The sequence below is a fragment of the Sarcophilus harrisii genome, chromosome 2 (genome assembly GCF_902635505.1).
Source record: "Sarcophilus harrisii chromosome 2, mSarHar1.11, whole genome shotgun sequence".
In the NCBI taxonomy this organism is placed as follows: domain Eukaryota; kingdom Metazoa; phylum Chordata; class Mammalia; order Dasyuromorphia; family Dasyuridae; genus Sarcophilus; species Sarcophilus harrisii.
In genome coordinates this window covers 487,682,874-487,698,665 of record NC_045427.1, presented here as the reverse complement: position 1 = coordinate 487,698,665, position 15,792 = coordinate 487,682,874, and the positions used below count along the sequence as shown (strand labels likewise).

General features: G+C 36.6%; 1 protein-coding gene across 2 annotated transcripts in view; it reads right to left on the bottom strand.

Moving 5' to 3' along the window:
* The window catches only part of COL5A1 (collagen type V alpha 1 chain), a 295,993-nt gene that overhangs the window by 95,944 nt on the left and 184,257 nt on the right, over positions 1–15,792 (bottom strand). For both annotated transcript variants that reach the window (XM_012553992.3, XM_012553994.3), the window contains exons 18-25: positions 14,167–14,220; positions 11,452–11,505; positions 10,201–10,245; positions 6,681–6,734; positions 3,994–4,038; positions 2,283–2,336; positions 1,305–1,349; positions 272–325 (exon numbers count right to left, since the gene is read on the bottom strand). In XM_012553992.3, the coding sequence (XP_012409446.1) occupies positions 272–325; positions 1,305–1,349; positions 2,283–2,336; positions 3,994–4,038; positions 6,681–6,734; positions 10,201–10,245; positions 11,452–11,505; positions 14,167–14,220 (405 nt within the window). The remainder of the gene's footprint in view (positions 1–271; positions 326–1,304; positions 1,350–2,282; positions 2,337–3,993; positions 4,039–6,680; positions 6,735–10,200; positions 10,246–11,451; positions 11,506–14,166; positions 14,221–15,792) is intronic.

Genomic DNA, 15,792 nt, shown 5'->3' with positions numbered 1-15,792 from the left:
AACACATTATGAAAAGCGTGTCCCAAACCCAATAATTACTGTGCAATCAAGCATGAGATCAAATGTATATTTATTAACAGACTTAGAGAATGAGTCAAATGAAGCTCAGAAATGTCCACCCCTATGAATCTGTAAAATGTATTTTCTTATCAGCAGTGAGTGGCCCACTGTACTAAGGAGATGGGAAGCTGGGATTTGGAAGAGGAAGAATATTCAATTCAACTCCATTTAATTCAACAAATTTAATTCAAATAAATTTAACTCAACTTACAGGAGGTCCATCTGCACCAGGCATTCCTGGAAGTCCAGGTTTACCTAAGGGACCCTAGGAAAAGAAGGTCAGCAAAAAATTATACTGTGGTCACAATTTAGAACACATTTGTCTAGTATTCATTGGTGCTATCTGGTGAACATCCCTCATCTTCTTCTCAAGATGACTTTTGGGGATCTCCATCATGACTTAGGCAAAGGTCTGCATTAGAGGAAGCTATTGAAAGATGCTGATTTCCACTGAATTATCATCTTCTCAAATGCATCCTATTAGATGGAATCTCTATGATGGCAAGACATAAGCCTGATGAATAAAATCAGTATTCAACTTTTACTAAACAGGAACCCAAATGCTTGAAAACTAGATTAAAATAAAATGACCAGAAAGTTGCCTCCAGCAAGGTAAAGGAGGAAAAAGAATGCCTTAAAAATAATAAAATTCAACATAGAACCTGCTTACACCATGAAGAAATCCCATTGAATAAACCTGGATTTTCACTCAGGGTACTTGGCTTTCACTGACCAAGGTCCTCACCAAAATGAGGTGGCCACTCAGAGAATTTTCACCTCTTAGGTCTCCAAAACTACAATTTAAGGGAGCCATGCATTTGTAGAATCTTTTAGAAACAATCATCTGTTGGTTCCAAAAGATATTTTGTGTTAAAGTGAAAATTCCCCTGCCAGAGGCTGAAAGGCAAAGACTTTTATTTGTTACTGAGGGTTCTATTCTTAAACCATAAGAATCTTTTTCTTAGCTAATATCTGAGTGAAAACATCCTGATGTTTTACTGCCCTCAAAATGCTGCCTTTCAGATGGAAAACAAATGCAAATATTATGAATTAGAGATGAACTGTGAAATTTCTTCTTCCTGTCCTAGATGTAAACAGATTAAATGTTCCTATACACAGGGAAGAACAGATGTGTAATTGGCAATGAGATGGGATAGTGCAAGAGTAGTCAGATGGGCAAATACATACTGATAATGGTCATTACATTATTTTGTATTGGGGAAAGTGGGAATCATAACACGTACTTTTTCTCCTGGTGGGCCAATTGCACCTTGAGGACCTGGAAGACCCTGTAAACAGAAAGTGAAAGGAGGGGGAAAAGTAAGATAATTTGATTTACCCAGAATATCTTCTTTGTATGTATATACGAACATGTATTTGTATATACAAATATATATTCTTTACCTTATTAACCTCCAGGCCCAATTCTCCTTCTGCATTAAAATGCACCAAAGCCCAAAATGCCAGTCTCTGTACTTTATTGTTAGCAATCTATGGTATACTCTATTAGCTGCAGCAGATAAGGCCTCATGTAAATTGGCAAGAGTGATTGAGAGATACAGTGATTGAACTAAGCATAGGGAATGGACTTAAATGGATGACTGAAAATTAAGCAAACTATTCCAATAGTAAGGCCCACTTACATTTGTGGAGAGGGTGTTAGAAGTTTTTAAAGCACCAACATATTTATTATCAAATCTTACCCTATGAGGCAGGCTTGGTACTTATTGTTATTATTTTCTTTTTTCAGATGAGGAAAAAGAAACTCAGACACAGTGGCAGATTTAGGACTCAAAATGTAAGTGTCTTTTTAAAAGTTTTCAATTTTATTTCATTTTTGGATCTTTATTCTCTCCTTCCTACCTTCTTCTCATCTCCACTAAGAAAGTAAGAAAATTAAAGAAAAAAACATTACAAACATTCTAGCCAAGCAAAATAAAATTTTTCAATGGTCACTATGTTCTGTGTGTGTGTGTGTGTGTGTGTCTCAATTTATATACTAAGTCCAACACCTCTCCATTAAGATAGTTACCATGTTTCATACTATGTACTTTGGATCTATGGTTGGTCATTGTAATGACTGGAATTCCTAAATCTTTCAAAATTCTGAAACTAGATGTCTTAACTTTGAGTCTAGTGTATCTCTCCTTGGGTTCTAGGGCCTCTGGGTCATGAAATTTTCCTGTATGTGAAATATTATTCTCTACATAGACAAGACTCACCTGGGCACCTGGATTACCCTGTTGTCCTGGGGGTCCGGGTTCACCCTGAGGACCCTATAAGGAAGAAAATAACAAAGGGCTAAACAAAATACAGAGTAGTGACCTAGTCTGAAAATTGGCTTTAACTCAAGACCTATTAACAAGAGCAATATTGACAGAGATAGAGAATCAGGACCTATGGACAAAATCATGCATAATAAACTGGTATTTAAATTAAACTCTTCTCTTACATTTTAAAAGATATAATTTTGATGGTGAGAATTTATCTAATTTCACCCAACAGGCAAACATAGGAAATTTTATATGTAGAACATTGATAAAAACTGAAAAAAATTTAAAAGTTTTAAAAAAGGATTAGGTAAATTCCTGGATAACTTGGTTTTTAACTGGCCATTAAGGAAGGCACCACTCACACACATCATTCAATCTCCTATCTTTATGACTTTGAAAAATATGTTTCCCAGGCATGGAAGATATTTTTGCCTTATTTATTAGAATCCCAAACCTCCTTCAAAACTCAGTTTTTAAGTGCTAAGACCTCCTATATTGGGCCTTTCCCAATCTCCTTCTATAATCCCAAGTTAGTGCCTTATTTTCACTAAGATTAATTTAACTTCTATATATTTTGTATCTTGTATGTGTACATGTCATTTTTTGCAATAGAATAAAAACTACTTGAGGACTAAAATTTTCATTTTTGTCTTTGTATTTCTATACCTAATACAGTGCCTAAAACACAGTTGACATTTAATAAATACTTACTGATTGATTTGACTGTTTGCCATATAGAATCAATCTATGAGATCACTATGGGTACTTTTTCCAACACATACACACTGACTTGTTCTGTCTGGTAGATATAAAATTATGAGTTGGAGAAACCATGGAACTGACCAAATCTCAAGCTGTTCTCAGCCCAACCTAACAACACTTTAATAGAAGCAGCAGCTAGTCTTGCCTAAGTAGATGCTTCCCAAACTTATTAAAATCATGCCTGGTTGTGTCTGTTCAAAAAAGAATGATCATGATTCTCTTTTGCTACAATCTATCACTGAGCCTTGTAAAATTAATCCATTGCAAAAGGCCTTTGCATGATGGTGACTGGTTTCCACAGTGAATGCTCATTAAAATATGCAAACATCCCCAAGATTTCCAGTCCAGGAAAATATGCAAGGAATTCATTGTAGGAAAATCAAGTTTCAATTAAAAATTCCCAAGTCATCTCAATGTACCAGTATCTTCCAAATAATCCTAATATGGAGATTAGTTCATCTGTGAAAACATTTTAAAGCACAAATTTGTTGTGTTTTACACACAGAAAATAATTTCCTTGTATGTTGCAGAGAACAGCAAGGATATATGGTGGGAAATCATTTTCCTAAGATGGTTAGCCAAAAAGAAGTCTATTTTGCAGCTATTAAACCACTATCCTCTTCAAGGTCTAAAGCTTACTCTCTTGAAGCATCTGTTTTTGCTGATTCCATGTATAACTGCTTTGGCCCTTACTCTAAGAGCATACATCATGATACAATAGATACTGGAAGGTACCAAAGGAGGAATTCCCTTGGAAATCTACTATAAAACCAGCAAACATTAACTTCTTATTACAGAAATAGATTCTCTCTTGGTCCTGAAATGAATGTACCCAGAAAGTAATTAGCCCTTGTAATTTAGAAAAAGTGATGTGTCTGGATGCTTAACAAAGACTTACCACATTTCCCTTTGGGCCAGTTTGTCCATCCATACCCGTCACACCCTAGATAAAAATGTTTAAAAAAAAAAAAAAAAAAAAAAGAGGAAAAAAATACATGAAAAGAAAAACTCCACCCTGAGAAGACAAAATCCCAAAACCAAGTCATGAGATGATGTCAAGGTCTTTTGGGCTGAAGAACAGCTGTGTGAATCGTGAAAGGCTTGCTTCAAAATTGCATCAGCTCAGTTTGCTCTCTGGACACCCCCTCACCAAGGAGAACAATGCCAGCCAAAATTTCCCAGTTTCTGTACCTGCTGGTGGGAAAATTTCAGGGCAACAAACTGTTCCCACTTCAGATGAGGAAGCATGCTGAGAAAAAGCACCCTGAAGGAACAAGCTGACAAAAATAAGGGATAGAAACCACTTCTGTGGAAAATAGGAGCTTTGCTTTGGCTGCAGAACCATCTACATTCCTGATCTTGCCTGTGTGAGGGAAATGGAGCTACTTCTTTCCTCACATGTTGCTATTCACCAGACCTATGTGTCCTATGCAAAGAGACCTAGCCTTTTCCCCTAGACAATCCAGAATCATTGAATTTAGCATTGGAAGGAGCCTTGGGGAACCTCTAGCCCAATCCCTAACTAAAAGGAATCTAAAAGGAGAACCTCCTAACTAGTAACACTCCATTACACTTTTGGACCGCTCTAATTATTAGGAAATAACTAAATCTGACTTCTTGAAACTTCTTCCCTCTGGAGTCAAACAGAAGAAGTCTAAATTCCTTTTCCATCCAACAGATCTTCAAATACTTGAAGACAACTATCAATTATCCTCTGAGTATTCTCTTCTTAAGAAAATTTATCCTTAGGTCCTCCAACCCAATAAAGGGTAGAGAGATAGAAGAGCTGTTGTTTAGTTTCCCAGATATTGTGCCTAACTAATCTGAGTAGGATTATAACTCTTTGGTCAGTGTTTTAATTTGCAGTCTAATCTAAAAAAAAACTTTTTTGACTTGAGGGCCTTGCTTCTTAAAACCTATAAACTTAAGAACAAAACTAAACTAAACTAAATCTTCCTCATACTTTTTCCTGGCTTGTGGAACCTGTCCTCTGAGCTGCTAAGTGTTATTGGCTAAAGTCAATTGCAGGTTTGTTTGTTTTTTAATGGAATTATTTTTACCACTTTGTAGGACAATTTGCTTGGGCAGTAGTGCTTTCTCTTAAGTCCATTATGCAACCTGCTTTGGTCACCCAGTTTTATTTGAATAGAATCTGATTTTATCATAGTATCTGTAGCTAGAAAGTCCCATAGAAGTCATCTTCTGCAAACTTCTCATTTTACATGGGAGAAAACTGAGGCCCAAAGGAAGAAAGAGCTTCATCCAAGTACACCTAGATGGAAAGGGGACGAGCAGGAATTCAAATACATTGCATTTGTTTTCAAAGTTCGTGCTCTTTCTACTACACCAGTAGTTCTCAACTGAGATGCCAAAGCACATTAGTTCTGACCAAGTGGCTACAAATGGGACAAAAATTAAACTTGGGATTATGTGTACATAGGTAAGTTGTCATCTCTGCTGTAATGTGTCATCATTTTCCTCAGCAAAAATTAGTTAATAAAGAATAAGATGGTGGTACTTCTCTGTGACCAAAAATATTTTGAGGACTATAGCTCTATCACTGGGATGGACACAGTTACCCCTTACTGAGCTACTGCCCAACTGTTTGAATGCATTGTTGACCACTTAGGGATAACAGCATATTTTGTAAAACATGACTCAAATGGATAGAAGCAAAGTTGAGGAAGGAGGAGGTTGATCACACCCAATAAGAGCTGAGAATCTCCTTAGAAACATTCCAACTGGCAGCACATTCTCTAAAAGCCATAAGAGAAAAGTGAATCCAATCACTAAAAGACTCTAACCCAATACTGTGATATTGTTTCTCTTCTGAGTGAACTACAGGAAATAAAAGACTCATAAAATGAACCAAGTCTCCTTCTGGGGCTGTAAAAAGCACATCAATATTACTTCATGGTCACACCCAACTTTGGATTACTGTAGAAAAAAGAGCACAAAAGTGGAAACAGGAGACATGGGGAATCTCGTTTTGAGTTCTGCAATAGGCCTGGCTGTGTAATCTTGACTAGATGATCTTCCTTCTCTGGGCTATAAAGTGAGGAAGTTCAGAGAAGGGCCCTCTAGCAGCATTCCACTTTGGGGATATGATTCTTTCAGGATGCAGAAAGTGAATGGCAAAGATGGCTTTGGACTCCAGGAATCCTAATCCTTTGACCTCTGTACTTTGCCCAAATCATCATTTTTGGGAAGTTGTAAAGTAGAGAGGACACCTGGATTCCTGCCATTTCTCTTTTTAACATTAAAAATATGTGTGACTTTCTGGGAAAGAGTTATGAATTTCAGAGAAAAAAAAAATCCAACTCTAAATATGGGTCCTTACTTTGTAACCTGCAACATTTCTCATGAAAGCACAATTCCTTTCACCTTTGAAGGACCACTTCCTATCTGTCCACTTTCAGCTTCTGCTAACACCTCATGTTTCTTTGGAGCAGGTGTTCACAGTGATCAGTTCAGATTATCTGCCTGAATGACTAAGTGGGACATCATAGCTCTGACAGGGGGACAAACTTGGATTTTCAAGGGCAACAATGGAGCAAGAGATGAAAAGCAGGCTGCAGAACTTACAGGGGGTCCAGGTGGACCAGGTGGGCCCTTGGGTCCAAGCAAACCACGAGGTCCCTAAAATAAAGAAGCAAAACATCCATGTCATAATTTCACTTACGAAGATACACATTTAGATGTCAGGATCTGAAAACTCAGCACCTCAAAAACATCTTGCAGAAATGCTAGTTTAGTTGACAAATACACTCTTTCTCTGTTTCTCTATCAAAATCCTACTCATCTTTCAAAAGTCTACTTTAAGTTCTACTTTCTGAAATCTCTCATGGCTTAAGCATTCATTGATCCCTTTCCTTTCTGAATTCCTTTGGTGGTGATTTTACATAACATACAATCTAGCATAAATATCTTGGATGTCTCATAAGTATCAGTATGATTTTAAAACTTTAATAGCATAAATCAGCTATTAAATAGCTTTAATAACATAAATAATTTATTAAATAGGTTTAATAGCATAAACTTCAGAAAAAATTTGGGGATACTCTGTATACATATATACACATCTACAAATATGTATACATCCACAGAATACATATATATGCAAGTGTGTAAAGTTTTACTAAAGATTTAAGCTGCTAAAGCTATTTAAAACCAAATAAATGCATAGTACATGTATGTATCTATGCATGTGTGCATAAAGCACACACATGTATGTGTACATATATACTTATTCATGTGAACACAAATGTATGTGCTATAGAAATGCACACATGGCTCTATACAGAACATACATATGTATGTATATGTGCAGAAAGAGAATTGTAATCAGAGAAAGACAGAAATAGAGACAGAAAGAGAGAGACAGAGACAGAGAAGGAATTGGAGAGAAGGGAAGAGAACAGTCTTTAGCCGTTCCACTAGTCTAAGTTTTTGCTTCTCTAACTAGACTGTAAGCTACTTGAGAGGAGCGATGCTATCCTTGCATCTCCCCTGGCAACATGCAGAATGACAAGTAGCCAGCAAGAACTCAACAAATATGCTCAGATTGAAAATAAAATGGAGCTGGTGATAAAAGCAGCAATATCTCAGACAGTATCTGAGTTCTGGAAACATTTTTAACTGTCTCATTTCATTCTCAGAAGGTAATCAGACCCAGAATAAACTGTGCCAAACAATTGTACCAAGAAAATTCATTGTCACCACACAAAGTAATATGCACACTTGGATGTTTTAGATGAGCCATCAAAGATAATGATGAAAATTGGATTTCAATCCATTATAGTTAGTATTAAGCCTTATACATCACCTTTCTTTGCCTTGGCCTTCGATTTTAGAAATCTGTTTATTTTGGTGTGCTCTGAAGGCATTCAGAAACTTATTCTAAAACCAAATCATTTGGAGTTGTTGCTCTGACCTGGCTGTTATATATTGAAGACCTATATTCCTAGTCTATTGCTAACTGTAAGGCCCACCCAACTTTCCTACAACCACCTTGCTATGTCCTTAGCTCTACATCCTATTTAACAATTTAAAGTCACTATCAGGCTGTGGTACATTTGCTATGTCTTTTGAATGGAATTGACTTAAAGATCATATTCTTTTATAGACAGACAGTACGGTAGAATGGAAAGCCAGAAAGACCCAGGTTCAGATTCAATCTCTGACATATAGGGCTATGTGACCATATCACTTAGCCTATCAGTGCTCTAGGCAATTTGCTAGGACTAAGTTTGAGAGAGGGTGATGACCTACATTGATAGAAGGACTTTCCTCAATTGGGAACTTCCCTCTACCAATGAATCACAGATTCATTCTCTATTTCCTATTGTTCATTGGAGCTGATTTGAATGTCACATGCTTTTATAGGTGTCTTTAGCTAGCCCCTTGGCCAATCCTTCCCTTTTTGATAAAGGTCAATAGAAACCATTGGCTATGCTCCCTACCCTATCCTCCTCCTGGACATTCCTGATATTGGGGGGAAAGGACATAAAGAATGAATAAGGAGGATCCCTTAAAGATATAAGACTGTTTGAAAAATCAAGGATCAACTTTTCAGGTTCTCACAGAGAGGAAGAAAATAAATACCCACCAAGCAAAGCATCACTCAACTATGTTCCACTCCATGGTGAGCTGCTTCTCACTGGGATTATTTGAAGGAGACTATAGCTCTTGAATCCAACCCTGCCTGATACTTCATATGCTCAGAATGTATAAGGAGTTCTTAGAGATGGTGTTTCCTGTATGTATTTCTGAATCATCATTGTATGAGAATTGTATAAAATTAGAGGTGAGAGAAAGTCCATTGGAACCAAACTTTCCAGGCAGAAGATCATGCCACAAAACTTTAAAAAGGAAGGTCGGATGTTTTTTTTTTTTTTTTTTTTTTTTCAAAGGTGTCTTAATTGATAGGAATTGAATTTTTCATCTTACCTTCCTTTCTGTAATTTTGGACAGAGCCTGTGACAATGTATTAGGTTTCAGCCTTGAGAGTATTTTTAAAGATGGCACCAACAAGTTATCAAAGGTTCTATCTGCTACTCTGAAGAAGGACACACATGCATTTGGGGTTTTTATTGGGTGTGAGTCCAGGGACATGGATTACTAGCCAATTAAAGTTTGACAGAAATTGCCTAGACCCTTTCCATGTTTATTATTGTCATCAAAATGCTTTCTTCATTATTGTAATACCTGGCCTGTAAATGTTTTAAGAAGTTAATAGCCCAGAAGTTATTGCTTAGACATGTGTTAAAGAGATAGCTATGTTGATGAATTCTTCATAGAATTTAATAGGACATCTAGGGTATAATTTAGCCCCAATGAATCTATAAACGTCATTCCCATGTTCTATAAAATGTTTGCAACATTTCTCATCAATTAATGTCCCCATACACATACTGCTAAGCTGGCATTTACAACTAAAAAGGGACATTTTAAAAGCACCAGAATGTGAAGAGTAATTAATGCCCTTTTCATTACCAAAGAAATCTGCTTTGGCCCAAATACAACAGCCTAAGTGAAAAGATCATAAGATCATCTGGTTTCTTAGGTCACAGGCATGTTGCCAGGGAACTTTGCCTTTAGCAAAGGCTTATTATCAGAAAAAGTGACTGACTCAGACTGGTTGGTCACCATTGCTACTGTGAGCCCTAGGATCCAAAAGGGACATTGCAGAGGCCCTAGTCTTGTTCCAAAAGGCCAAATGTCTTCCATTTCTTCCTTTATAATCACACTGTGATGCATTAGAAATTTATCTTTATCCCTCCCTAGAAAAGTCCCTGCATTTGTGTCTTTATCTTTGAATAATTTGACAAAGTCTGCTGTATTCTTACTTCCTAGATGGTAATTCTTTGAGAGCTGTGTGTGTGTGTGTGTGTGTGTGTGTGTGTGTGTATGTATGTGTGTGTGATGGTTTTATCTTTGTGTTCTTAGGACAATACATAGCGTATTATGCACAGTTAGGACTTAATATTGAACAAATTGAAAAAAAAATCATGGTTATAATAAAACTAAACATAATGGTCCCTAAATGTTGGACAATAGTTCAAATGCTGAGATACTGATTTCCTGCTAGGATTAATGAACTTACAGGCTCTCCAGGTAGACCTCTGGGTCCAACCTCTCCATCATCACCCTAGAGGAAAAGAAAAACAAGCAGGTTTGAGAAACACCACCCAGTTTCCTTCTCACTAAATATTAATCATGCAGAAAATCGGTTTCCCTGGAGCAATCAGAGGGCGATCATGCATAAGGAAGATTTTTCTCAGCCTAGAGAAGTACACGGCACATTTGCCAAATTTACTGGCCCTTAGAAATGCTCTAGCAATCCCCTGCACTTCATTGTCCCAGATAACAGGAGTTAGCTGTGGGAGAAATAAGAGTCATGTAGGGCCAAAGCAACCACAGTAGCTCATACACCACAGGCTCCAGTGAAGAGGAAATCAGACAGAGGAGTCAACTGAACCCAATAGATCAAATTACCTTTATGAATCTCAAATATTAGATGAAGAGAGCAACCATGAGGTCATCCAGCTTAACCATAGGAAGCCATATGTCTTCCCACAAGACTCAAGATGAGTCCATAACAAACCCAAATAGGATTTTTCCAACCACTTCATGTAGAAAATGACCTCATTGTTTCATTGATTTCAAGAATTGCTACTCAATATTCTTCTTCCCTTTAGTTAACTGTCTTTTAGGCTCACTTAGTTAGGGACGTCCCTCCTTCAGTTTCTACTAAAGAACAGAAGTCTGTGGGGAATGTATATGCTTTTCATAAACTTACAACTGACTGCTATTTTGGTTTGCTCTTGCTTGACCAAAGAAAGATTATTTTATATCATCCTTTAACCCTTACTCCTTGGAAAATTTCTGCTCCTCCACTCTGAATTCCTTCCAACACCTAATTCAGATGAGATCATTGCAGGCATGAAGCCCATAAGTCTTTCTGATGAAATCTTTCAGTCCCGGCACAATTGGGGGGCCCTGTCTCAATTCGGCTATAGTGTTCCTTAGACTTGGGCTGCAGCCAATTTCAGTCAGCCAGTAGGGAGAGTCCCTTCTGGACACAATACATTAACTGAAATGATAAAGTGAGTAGTGCATGCTTGACGCTCCCTCTCATTTGAAAGATCTCCTTTGCCTGCCTCTCACCGTTGGCTCCCTTGGCTCCCTCACAGTTCCCTCTTCTCTATTTCCAGCCTGATCTGTGTTACACATTCTGTCTTAAGTAACACAGTCAATTGCACATCTATTTGGTATTTTATCTTCAATTTTCTTGCCCAGACTCACTAGGGGATTGATGGGCTAGATGTAGTCAGGGATAAATTAGACAACTTACTCTTTCACCATCATCTCCTGGAGAACCTGGGGGGCCTGAAGGACCAGGATCACCCTAGAAAAGTAAGATCAGAGACAGACAAGCCTTGTTGAGTTCTCCAAAGAAAATCAATACATTTTTACTCAGGTTCTCTTGGGGCTCGTGGTTAGTTTCTTTCTCTTTTCTGCACTTCAAATCAAAAGCCCTCTGCAACGTTTTTACTGGTATGCACAATGCTTTCAGAGTTCAGCCACCCCAGCAGACTGGGAGAATTACTAGATGGAAAGATTCACCGCCTGAATGAACATGTAAGTCCTGAAAGGAGAGAGTTTGCTAGACAGGCTGTACATTTAGGACATGCAACAGTTCACAATCTGCATGCATGAAATCTCATGGAAATTCAATCTAAGTCTGATAAAAAATAATGTTACGTGAGTTCTCTCCATACACAGAGTCAGGGAGATGTAAGTTGACACTCCTGTCCTTAGCCAAATAGTACAGACCATATCAAGAACAGCAATTCTTCAATGAAACAAAATGTGAAAGGTTCACTGATCCAGACTTCCCAATAAATTAGTTAAGGAGTTAAAAAACAAACATTAAGTAACTAAGAACTGTAATTATAAAAATAGCCCACTACACTGACATTTCTGTGATGACTAAAGATAAGTAACATATATCAATAAATATCTCTCTCTAAAAATAATAAATTAGGATTGTAGAATATTAGAGTAGGGAAAGATGATCTATTTAGTGCTTGTAATTAAGGAAACTGAGGTCCTGAGAAGGGAGTGACTTGCCAAAGATTACAGAAGTAATTAGCAACTGAACTGGGTATAGAATTCAACCCTTCTAGTTGTAGTTTAATATGTATTTGTTTTAATAGAAGCTCACAGATTAAGAGCTGGAATGTACCTCAGAAAGCTTATCCAGTCCCTTAATTTTAAAAATGAAGAAACAGGCCCCAAAAGTGACTTTCTCAAAGTTACACAATTATCAGGTTCTTTAAACCCAAATTAGCCATTCATCCTATTATACAATATGTCTCTTAAAATTCCTACTTCATGAGCCAGGAAGGGCTTGTGCCAATGATGTCTCAGTTTTACAGATAAGGAAACTGAGGGGCAAAGCGATTAAATGACTTGCCCAATATTACCTAGCAAGGATGTATCAGAAGTAGGATTTGAATATATTTGAACAGTACAGAGGTAATCTAGCTCTCTTTTCAGCATATCAAACAGTATCTCATCAGTCTTCCTGGCACATAAAGCCTTAGACATTCAAATAATTACTGTCCTCCAAATTACAGTGGTTACCTTGTCCTCAGGAGCCTCTACTAAAGAACTGTCTTTAGAGCCAGCTTATAGAGCACCTAAATCACACAGGATGGCACTTGGACTCTGAAGTGGCATTTGTTTCCCTTGAGTAACAACCTGAGTCATCAGACTCCCCTCCAAATGATCTGGTTCTTTCTCAAGTCAAATCTACCCTCAAATAATGTAGTTTTATAACCATTAAAAACACTGAAATAACATGCCACAGAGCTACTTTAGGATATTTTCCCATTCACAACAAAACTACTCAGCAATGTGAGAAGGGTTGGCTAGGGAAGAGAAGAGAGAAAATTAGAGGGGGTAATCTAAATGTCGAAAATCCAGTCTCCAAAGCTGCTTTCTGTTTAGCCTTCCTTCCTGATTACCCTTACCCTTTTAGATTACCCTTAAAACAACTGAGTAGTTAGTCATTAGGAATCTATAGATTTCAAGGTCTAAATACTGACTTTATTTGGGAAAGATGAGCTTGAAGAACAACTTGAGTTCTCTTTTAATACTATGTTCTCTTTTCAAAAGCAATTACACTTCCCTCCAATGTATCATCCTGAACTTGCCAGGATCACCTGTTCTATGGTGTGAAGTTTCGATTTGTTTTTTGTCTTATTCTTTTCTCTCCTCTGTGGGCTTGAACATTGGCTTTTTGATTATCTCTGTATTTTTTTTGTGGATGATCTCAATGAGAACATCCCTAAAACACTTCAGTAAATTTTTAAATAAAACTTGTCTCTTCTCTTTTTAATTCAATTTCAAAATGATTTGGGTTGGCTTAACTATGAAAATACAGAATTAAAAATATTTATTATTACTATTAATAATAGCATTAAGGGCAAGGAGGGGAAAAACTGGAATAAAAGGTTTTGCAATTGTCAATGCCGAAAAATTACCCATGCATATATCTTGTAAATAAAAAGCTATAATAAAAAAAGAAAAGTATATTTGAAGCAAAAAAAAAAATAGCATTAATAAAGCTCTTTAAAGTTTGCAAAGTGCTTTACAAATTTCATTTCATTTTATCTTCCAAATAACCTTGTAAAGTAGGTGTCACTATTATCCCCATTTACTTTGGGTGTGGTTGAAGAAGGATCTGACTTTCCAAAAGCAATGACATAACTTTTATATATTTTCATTTCCTCTTCTTTCTATCATGCTAGTTTCTCTAAATTATGCTTCCATTGTGGGAGGCTAAAAACATAAAACACACTTTAAAAAATATCTTCACTAATTTTATTTAGTTAATTCCTTAGAGGTCTGGGCCATTATTCCTGTACATGAACAAAGCTTCCTACCTTCTACTTGGGGACATTGAGACATTTCCAGGAAATATCCATGGTCATTAAAGCTTACTGTAGGATTTCTCTGTTGTTTATTTTAGGCATGTGATTATTGCATTTTCAGTGCTTACCCTATGTCCCTTCTCTCCAGGCAAACCAGCCAGCCCATCAAAACCACGGTCACCCTAAAAGGAAAATAACAAAGAAAGTCAGTTCAGATTTTCCATCACCTGAACACCATCTTCATCCTCCAGGCATTTTGGGGACATCAAGTTTAATTCCTCCCTTCTTTTCAGGTAGTCTATAGAATAAACAATACTTCAGTGCAAGGATTTGCATACATGCAGCTTAATAATGAATACACAGAGTGTAGTTATCTTTCCCAACCCATGGTCTACCGACTCACTCTTTTATACTTCCCTCAAGCACCTTTAAAGACTCAGGAGTATTCTAAATCTATAGGAGTTTTGGTAGATAGTCTAATCTGGTAGTTTTCAAATTGTATACCTACTGGTCCCTAAAATTCTTTCAGGGGGTCTGAAAGGTCTAATCTATTTGTATAATAACAATAAGATGTTACTGGCCTATTAAACTATTCCTCCATTTTCTAACCATTTATCTATGTGAGGATAGATTTTCTTGAATCAAAACAATATAACAGATTGATTGTAGAAGAAGATATGAAAATTCATCTCTCTTTTATTAAGCTGGATTTTATAGATTTTCATAATTCTCATTAATTTTTGTTTTGGTTTGGAATATATATTTTGTATAACATCATCTTTCATAATACTTATGTTAACATATAATGGGTTTATTATTGCCATTTCAAATGAAAAAATAAATATTTTAAAAGATTATTAGTTTTAATTTTGAATATGGTATTAATAGATGCATCCCCACATAAACAAAAACTCTTTGGGGTCCTCAATTTGTGAGGGTATAAAGGGTTTCTGAGATCAAAAAATTGGGGAAACAACTGGTCTGATCCATATGTTTCATCTTATTTTTTTTAATGTTTATTAGATACTTACTATATGTCAGGCACTGTGCTAAATGCTGAGAATACAAATAAGAAAAACAAACACAGTCCCTACTCTCAAGGATCTTACAATCTAATGGGGAAAACTACACAAAAGTGGGGTGTGTGGGGAGCCCAGCAAACCTCTGTTGCATGGGATTTAAATCAAACAGAGCTGCTGCTGCAGAATAGAGAATTGTTTGGCTTATATGTTTCATTTCAAATTTGTAAAAACTTTAGTCTTAGATGCCTTGCTCAAGCCCCCAATAAATGAGCAACATAGATAATAAAATTCAGATTTACTTGTGGATCCTCAATTCATTGCCTTTCTTTTCTCACTATACCACACCACCTCTTGGAGGGTTGGGATAGGGTTGAACCTCAGTGTGTGCTCAATTACAACCGGGGAAGAAGTGAAATGTGAAATATTGTGAGACCCAAAATTTAAAATAAAAATGTTTAGAAATTGAAAAAAAACTAGAGAAAATAAAACATCAAGGAAAAGGGACTGGCAATACAGGAGGTTGCAGAGAAGAAAGATAAATATTGAGAAAAGGTTATTAGATCTGTCTATGAAAAACTGATAGTTTTTTTTTTAATAAAAGCAATTGTGTTTAAATGATGAGATTGGAAGTCAGATTGTAAAGAATTAAAAGAGTAAGAAGAAAGAAGTAGAAGTCTCTGCCCTGAAGAGATCACTCTCCCTTTTAGCTTCTTCAGTGTGTCTAGCTTGACC